The sequence below is a fragment of the Misgurnus anguillicaudatus genome, chromosome 14 (assembly GCF_027580225.2).
Source record: "Misgurnus anguillicaudatus chromosome 14, ASM2758022v2, whole genome shotgun sequence".
NCBI classification, from domain to species: Eukaryota; Metazoa; Chordata; class Actinopteri; order Cypriniformes; family Cobitidae; genus Misgurnus; species Misgurnus anguillicaudatus.
This window is the reverse complement of record NC_073350.2, coordinates 8,728,958-8,737,757: the sequence shown is the minus strand read 5'-3', so window position 1 is coordinate 8,737,757 and position 8,800 is coordinate 8,728,958. Positions and strand designations below refer to the sequence as shown.

The 8,800-nt window shown below is 38.5% G+C and overlaps 1 protein-coding gene across 1 annotated transcript; it reads left to right on the top strand.

Annotated features, from left to right (window-relative positions):
* The first annotated feature begins 300 nt into the window (after positions 1-300).
* LOC129427719 (E3 ubiquitin/ISG15 ligase TRIM25-like) lies at positions 301-8,297 on the top strand. The gene is made up of 6 exons (XM_055184424.2): positions 301-1,605; positions 1,826-1,921; positions 2,043-2,276; positions 6,010-6,166; positions 6,282-6,341; positions 6,529-8,297. The coding sequence occupies exons 1-6, from the start codon at positions 1,024-1,026 to the stop codon at positions 7,068-7,070; spliced, it is 1,671 nt and encodes a 556-aa protein (XP_055040399.2). The 5' UTR covers positions 301-1,023; the 3' UTR covers positions 7,071-8,297.
* Positions 8,298-8,800: the final 503 nt, after the last annotated feature.

The following is an 8,800-nucleotide window of genomic DNA, read 5'->3' as shown; positions in this document are numbered from 1 at the left end:
GGGAGGGGGCTAGAAAGTAATATTCAGTTGGTTGTCATATAGACTTTCACCGCTAGATGGGAGTAGATCCTACACAGTGGAGCTTTAAGTGTATGTATAGAAAGTCAAAAACCAGTCTGTCCTGGTCTTTAAGAGACAGTAACCTCAATTAACTTATTAAGTCTGTGTCATTAATGTTAATCAAACAAACGAAGACAAAGACAAATTCACTTTTGTAGCTCTGAAAAAAATTATATTTAATTCATACAATAAAGACAGTGTTATCATTCACTATTCAGGCAAAAAAAAAAAAAACTGGCTGGTAATAAGTCTCTGTGGCAGGTGGATTGTGGTCAGTGGCTGCCACAGTGGCTGGTGGTCAAAAAAGTTAACTTCAGGCCCTGGGCGCATGCCTGTAACGTAAACGCATATGCTATGAGAGCCACCGTGAGCAGATTGCGAGTGTAGATTATTTTTTAACGAGGGTGGTTTCACTTATTTGCGTTTTTAAGCCCCAAAAACGCAGTCACCGTGTAAACTAAAGGCACATCCAATAAAATATTTGTACGTATTCACACTCGAGCGTTCTCGTGTAAACAGGCCCTTAAAGAGAAAGAAAGAGTGATGTCTCCCTTTAAAGTGGACTTTGAGCTTTGTAATACTGTAGATCCTATTTATGCTCAAACAGCATCATTACACCCTAACTAAAGTTGTATGTTTCCTGCAGGCAACACAATGAAAAACTTCTACAAGAAAATCAACAGAAAGAACCAGATCTTTTATTCAGAAACAGTAAATGGTGCAGTTATGAAATGTGCAAAAAATTGTAAAATGGCGAAATAGTACAAAAGTGCAATGTTAATCCTAATGTTATTAAAGACTTAAACATTCAAATCTGAATGCTGCACAATATTCACATGGTGATAACAGAAAAGCCACTTCCCTTCTCACACACTGCTTAGACACATAAGTCAGAGAAAACGAAACTTGAGTTGTATCTGAGCAGTTGAACTTCCCTCACTGTTCGTCTCCACGTGCAGTAAAATGGCAGAAGCCAGTATTTCGTGGGCTCAGGATCAGTTAATCTGTCCAGTGTGTCTGGATCTATTGAATTGTCCAGTGACCATTCCCTGTGGACACAGTTACTGTATGAGATGTATTACAAACTACTGGAATCAGAAGTATCAGAAGAAAGACTACAGCTGTCCTCAATGCAGACAGACCTTCACTACAAGACTGACTCTGAGTAAAAACACCATACTGGCTGAAATGGTGGAGAAACTGAAGACTAAAGTACAAGCTGATGTTTCTGCTCAGTGTTCTGCTGGAGATGTGCCGTGTGACGTCTGTACTGAAATCAAACGCAAAGCTGTCAAGTCCTGTCTGATGTGTCTGAACTCTTACTGTCAACATCACCTCCAACAACATGAGAATCTCTTCAAAGGAAAGAGACACAACTTGATAGACGTCACTGGACGACTTCAGGAGATCATCTGCTCTCAACATGGTAGACTGATGGAGATTTATTGTCGCACTGATCAGCGTTGTGTGTGTTATCTGTGTATGATGGATAAACACAAAAATCATGACACCGTATCAGCTGCAGCAGAGAGAACTGAGAAACAGGTATGAACTCACAACATAGACTTTCTGTATATATTAATGAAAAACTGTTAATGTCAAATAATTAACATTCATGATCCTCTTATACTATTAGGAGTCATAATTCATAAAAATAGGGTACACTGTAAAATATTTTGTAATATAAACCCTGAATTAAAAATGTATCTTAATGATATAGATTGTTACTTGATATTTTCGGTCATTCTTTTATTTTCACAAAAAGAGGGTTTTAGGTGATACAAAGAGAAAATACCACCAGAGAATGAAGCAGATAGAAAAGGAGCTTAAGGATCTGAGAGATGTTATTAAGTCTCATAAGGTGAGTTTTCATGAGATGTTTGAGTGCTGGAGAAGTTTCAATCTGACTGAAGCTCACTGTGTGATGTAAGATCTGATTGTTATGTGTGTGTGTGTGTGCGCGCGCGTGTTTGTGATAACAGCGCTCTGCACAGACAGCAGTGGAGGACAGTGAGAGGATCTTTACTCAACTGATCCGCTCCATTGAGAGAAGACGCTCTGAGGTGATACAGCTGATCAGAGATCAGGAAAAGACTGCAGTGAGTCGAGCTGAAGAACGACTGGAGCAACTGAAGCGGGAGATTGATGATCTGAGGAGGAGAGATGCTGAGCTGGAGAAACTTTCACACACAGATGATCACATCCATTTCCTAAAGGTAACACAACCACTGATAAACAAGGAGAAGAAGAGTCATTTCCCAATAATTTCCTTTCACTTAACTGAATCTTTATAGTTTGAGACCTTACAAAGTGATTTAAAAATGATACTGTTAAAATTCTGAATTTGGGCACCTGTTTGTTTACTTAATTGTGAACTTAATTTAATTATAGAAAATTTTATTAACTTTAATTTTAGAAAACTAAATTACAGTTTTTCTCAGTTGCTTAAACATATTTCTTGAAACAATGCATCATATTCTCAAAACAGTAAACACAATATCATAACATCTCACCCAATACTCAAAATGAAGCTCTACACTCAAAACCATTCACTCTTAAAGAAAAAACAAACTTTTCCCTCAGACAACACACACAAGCTTTCAAAAACACACACACGACAACATAGTACACACTGGTGCAATAAAATCAAAACAGTATATGTCGAGTTTTGTTGCAAAACGAGATAACTCCGTTTTTTTATTTTTCAGAAATTTCGTTTTTTTTGGTTGTGCATTTCAACTAAAATCAATTCCACTGCAGTTGGTTTGTTTTGATTTAATCCTTAATAACTTAAAAAATACAGCTAAGTAGCACCATAAAACAAAATACAGTTTTTCTCAATTGATAAAACACTATAACCAGGCTTTTGAACTAAAATTTCAAAACCATAACTTCATTTTCAAGAAGCACAATCATTTTGCTGAACTATAAACACTATTCCCCTGCTTTAACACATGAGTCAAATTTGGTTAACTTTTACTTCAAAACTCTACACAAAAATCCCTACATTTCTCAGTGCTTACACCATGTGGTCATATGGAAAGCACTAGCATTTAATACTGTTCACTCAAGTCAGCACAGCTAAGGCTCAATTAGCAAACAATTACCTAGTTGGAAACACTAAGAGTCAAAATTGAACACACATCAATCAGATCCTTCAACAGATAGATAAAAGGGCCTGAATCAGTTCACTGAGCTTTGAAACAATGGATCCACAGAGAAATGAAGGAATAGGTCGAGGAGAAGGAGGAGGAGGAGGAGGAGGCAGAGGAGGAGGCAGAGGAGGAGGCACAAGAGGAGGGAATGGAGGAGAACATGGAGAAGGAGGAGGAAGAGGAATTGGTGAAGGAATAGGAAGAGGAGGAGGACGTGGTAAGGAGAAGGGAGAGGACATGATAAAGGGGGAGGAAGAAGAGGAGGAGGACGTGGTCAAAGAGGAGGAGGGAGATGAAGGGCAAGGTGACAAGCAGTCTAAGATGAAATTCAAGTCACTCTAGCTGACCATGTCCTTGTCCATAGTATGACTTCCATACAGATAGACATATCAGTAGATGAATGCCAGGGGTGGATCATGCAAGAGGATTTTACCCTCCCTGTTTGGCTAGGGCCAATATAGCCTGTGATGTGGACGAGATTCTCTGGCCTGACCCAGAACAAAGACGAGATGTTGAGGCGGAATATTTTATTTTTTTTACAGTTGTGCTGTGTAGCACATGAATGAATAAAAATGTGCTAATGCATACATTGATTGTGTCTTTTGTGGTCACGTGAAAAGGTTTTTGAGGGGGAGAACCACAAGCAACTTACTAGTTTTGGATATATTGTTTTGAATTTATTGCACCAGTGTATAATACTAAGTTGAAGTTTGTGTGTTTTTGAAAGCTTGTGTGTGTTGTCTGAAGGAAAATGTTGGTTTTTCAGTAGGAGTGAATTGTTTTGAGTGTAGAGCTTCATTTTAACCTGAAAATATGATGTTTGGAATATTGTGTGAGGTGTTATGATATTGTGTTTACTGTTTTGAGAATATGAGGCATAGTTTCAAGAAATGTGTTTAAGCAACCGAGAAAAACTGTAATAACATGATAACATAATAAACATGTTTTGACAAAAATGTTAAAAACGGAGTTATCTCGTTTTGCAATGAAACTCTTCATATTCAAAACTGGTAAGTTGCTTGTGGTTCTCCCCCTCAAAAACCTTTTCACATGACCACAGAAGACACAATCAATGTATGCATTAGCACATTTTTTCATTCATGTGCTACACAGCACAACTGGAAAACATTTTTTTTTAAATGATTCCACCTCAACATCCCGTCTTTGTTCTGGGTCAGGCCAGAGAATCTCGTCCACATCACGGTCTATATTGGTCCTAACCAAACAGCGAGGGTAAAATCCTCTTGCGTGGTCCACCCCTGGCGTTCATCTGCTGATGTGTTGATCTGTATGGACGGCCATTTGATGCATTTCTTTGTTCTAGTAGCATAGTCCAACAGTGTATACACACTAAAGTTACTGTACAGAGCAGTCTTACTGTAAGTACATCTACCAGTTTTCCTCCCTGAAGGCTCTGAAGATGGAGGCAACGGTGAAGCGACTGAAATTAGGCTTTACTCGTTGCTCAGCCTCCCTCATATTCATACCATGGACAAGGACATGGTCAGAGTGGCCCAAATTTCATCTGAGACTGCTTTTCACCTTGCCCTTCGTCTCCCTCCTCCTCCTTCGCCATGTCCTCCTCCTCCTCTTCCTCCTCCTTCACCATGTCCTCCTCCTCTCCCTCCTCCTTCACCACGTCCTCCTCATCTTCCTCCTCCTTTACCAAGTCTTCTCCCTCCTCCTTCACCACATCCTTCTACTCTCCCTACTCCTTCACCACGTCCACCTCCTCTTCCTCATCCTTTACCATATCCTCCTCCTCTTCCTCCTCCTTTACCAAGTCTTCTCCCTCCTCCTTCACCATTTCCTCTTCCTCCTCCTTTACCATGTCCTCTTCCTCCTCCTTTACCATGTCCTCTTCCTCCTCCTTTACCATGTCGTCCTCCTTTCCCTCCTCCTCTCCCTCTTCCTTCACCACGTCCTCTTCCTCCTCCTTTACCAAGTCTTCTCCCTTCTCCTTCACCACGTCCTTCTACTCTCCCTACTCCTTCACCACGTCCACCTCCTCTTCCTCATCCTTTACCATATCCTCCTCCTCTTCCTCCTCCTTTACCAAGTCTTCTCCCTCCTCCTTCACCATTTCCTCTTCCTCCTCCTTTACCATGTCCTCCTCCTTTCCATCCTCTTCTGCCTCCTCCTCCTTCACCATATCCTCCTTCTTTCCCTCCTCTTCTCTCTCCTCCTCCTCCTCCTCTTTCTCCTTGACCTGTTCCTTCATTTCTCTGTGGATCCATCGTTTCAAAGCTCAGTGAACTGATTCGGGACCTTTTATCTATCTATTGAAGGATCTGATTGATGTGTGTTCATTTTTGACTTTTAGTGTTTCCACCTTGGTAATTGTTTGCTAATTGAGCCTAAGCTGTGCTGACTTGAGTGAACAGTATTGAATTCTAGTGCTTTCCATATGACCAGATTGTGTAAGCACTGAGAAATGTAGGCATTTATGTGTTGAGTTTTGAAGTAACAGTTAACTAAAGCTGTCTCATGTGTTAAAGCAGGGGAGTAGTGTTCATAGTTCAGCAAAATGAACGTGATTCTTGAAAAATGGCGTTATGGTTTTGAAATTTTAGTTTAAAAACCTGGTTATAGTGTTTTAGCAATAAAAAAACTGTAATCTTGATCTGTATAACAATAATCAAATAATGTTTCATTGGGCCAACTTAATAAATGCATCATAAAAAGCCTTGTGATGGTAACCTCCCAAAAATAATATATAACACAAACACATCTAAGTCTCCAACATAAATGAACAGTAAACACAATAAACAATCTTTTCTCATTGTTTCTGTAGAGTTTTCCGTCTCTCTCTGTCTCTCTTGGATGTATTGACGAACCCAACATCACTTTCTCTTCTCAACTCTCTTTTGATGATGTGAGAAAGTCTATATCTATACTGAAAGAAAAACTTCAGGATTTCTACAAAGAGATTGATAAGATATCTTATAAAGGTAAGAAAATTCTTGTAATATAAAAAAAAATCTAAAAAAAATATGATGGATATATGTACTGTAGGCTTACTTTTAAAATGACAATTGCAGCCATTATTTCTTTTTATATCTTTAGTTACATCCATCAAGATAACACCCACTAATGAACCAAAAACCAGACAGGAGTTTCTACAATGTAAGACAAAACGCACACGCACACGCCACACACACACACACACACACACACACACACACACACACACACACACACACACACACACACACACACACACACACACACACACACACACACACACACACACACACACAGAAACTGACAGCTTTATTTACAGTAAATTATTTTGTGTTTTTATCTCCATCAGATTTCTGTCAGCTGACTCTGGATACAAACACAATGAATAAAAAACTCCATCTATCTGAGAAAAACCGAAGAGTTTCACGGACTGATATAGTCCAGCAGTATCCTGATCATCCAGACAGATTTGATAATGTGTGTCAGGTGTTGTGTAGAGAGAGTGTGTGTGGACGCTGTTACTGGGAGATTGAGTTCAGTGCTGGTATTTTTTCTAGTGTGTGTATATCAGTGTCATATAAGAGCATCAGCAGGAAGGGTCAGGTTGGTGAATGTGGGTTTATATATAATGATCAGTGCTGGAGTTTGTACTGCTGTTCATCCAGGTGTTCATTCTATCACAACAACAAACGCACAGATATTCCTGTAGATTTGAGTTCCTGTATAATAGGAGTGTATGTGGATCACAGTGCAGGATCTCTGTCCTTCTACAGAGTCTCTGACACAATGAAGCTCATACACAGAGTCAACACCACATTCACTCAACCTCTATATCCTGGGTTTGCGGTCTATGGAGGATCAACAGTGAAACTCTGTGATGTTAAAAGATAGTTTATATCTGAATGTGAATATGACTGTTTTTTGTTGTTTAGCCTCTTACACTCTGAGGCTATTTTGGGGATTTCCGCCTGAATTTGGCCTACCCAATTTCAAAAGCTTCCCATACCCACAAGCAGAGGTGCACATACAAAAGTGTGGTATCATTTTACAGGAAACCCTTTGAAATTACATAAAACACTGTTAAAAGTGCTCAACATGGTTGCATGTGTCGTCAGTCCTCTAATACAGTGGTTTTCAAACTGGGGGCCGCGAGATGGTGCCAGGGGGGCCCCAGTTTTATGACATTTTATAAAATACATTCATTTATCATCAATTCTGTGTAATTAAACCTAAAAAATAATAAGCCAACTAACCAACAGCACTACTAGGTATAATTTTATATGTTTTGTTTAATTAAAATATTACATTTTAAAACTGTTTTTGTCATAAATTTTCTTTCGGGGGCCGCAAAAAATGCACTGTACACAAGGGGGGGCCGCACGCTGAAAAAGTTTGGGAACCACTGCTCTAATAAACACAAAAATAAATAGGCACTTTTTGATGTTTTTTTTTTTCCAAAGTCTGTATTTAAAAGTGTATAACTCTGGCCCTGAATGGTAACGAAACCTGCAGACAGTTTTGTTTGATTCCAGCAATTGCCAGCTTACAGAGGAAAAATCAATTTTTTCTCTATCATAATAAATGCAAAAGTTATTTTACTCCAACTGATGGGAGGAATAATACGCTTATGGTGTACAATTTCTGCCAAAAAACATTTGATGTGCTCCCATAACCACATACAGTGGAATAAATGCAATATCTTTATATCATTTTGCAGAAAACCCCTTTGAAGTTACATAAAAAGCTGCTGTTTGTGACAAATATTGTTATTTATGTTGTTTTTCATATGATAAAACCCCAAATTGTCTTTTTTATGTTGTAAACACTGTCTTTGATAGTGTATAACTCTGGTTCTAGCAGACTGCAGACAGTTCTGGTTGTTAGCAGCAGCAGACAGTAAACCCCCCCAAAAAGAATGATCTCTTTAGCATGTCGCATTCAAAAGTTAATCTTTTTTTACTGAAGGGTGTTGAAATACATTTTTCATATAAATATAAATTTTTTGTTTTGCACATATAATAAATAGCAAGGGATTATTCATACACACAACCAAAGAAAATGCTGTGAATGGACTCATTTTTTAGAGTACACTGTAAAAAGTCATTCTGCAGGCTTATAGATTTGATGAAATTGAATATGTAAACTTTATTTAATAAAATTAATTTCATGTAGTTTGGTCATTTTTTTGTGTTCAAATTCTTTAAAAATGACTGGAATAAAAACAACTTATTGTTTTTGTGAAGGATTAGCTATTCTTATTGTGTATCTGCAAATGTAGCGAATACTGAATAAATCCAATGTAATACAAATCAGCTGTTTTAAATTAAAAACCATTTCAGGTTGATATGCAGTTCGTGAGCGACGAGCAGACAGATTTAGGAAATATTTCTGTTATTGTGCCAAAATTCAAAGTTTTGAAAGCATTTCAGTCGAGAATGTATGCTTTTTAAACAAAAATCTGCAGTAGGTTCATAAAGATATCGCCTATTCAAACATTTCTGTAGAGTTTTTGGCGATGGGAGCTCCAGATAATCAGCGGGTGCTCCGTGCTTATATATACCGGACAACGGCGCCTCACCTCGGCCAGTCTTGCTGAAAATCACAGCTGGCTGTGACGTCAA

Excerpts from the sequence above, each read along its gene's own strand:
- LOC129427719 (XM_055184424.2), top strand. The coding sequence starts at position 1,024 with ATGGCAGAAGCCAGTATTTCGTGGGCTCAGGATCAGTTAATCTGTCCA. Across the intron at positions 1,606-1,825 it reads CAGAGAGAACTGAGAAACAG|AGGGTTTTAGGTGATACAAA; the intron begins GTATGAACTCAC and ends TTTCACAAAAAG. Across the intron at positions 6,167-6,281 it reads TGATAAGATATCTTATAAAG|TTACATCCATCAAGATAACA; the intron begins GTAAGAAAATTC and ends TTATATCTTTAG.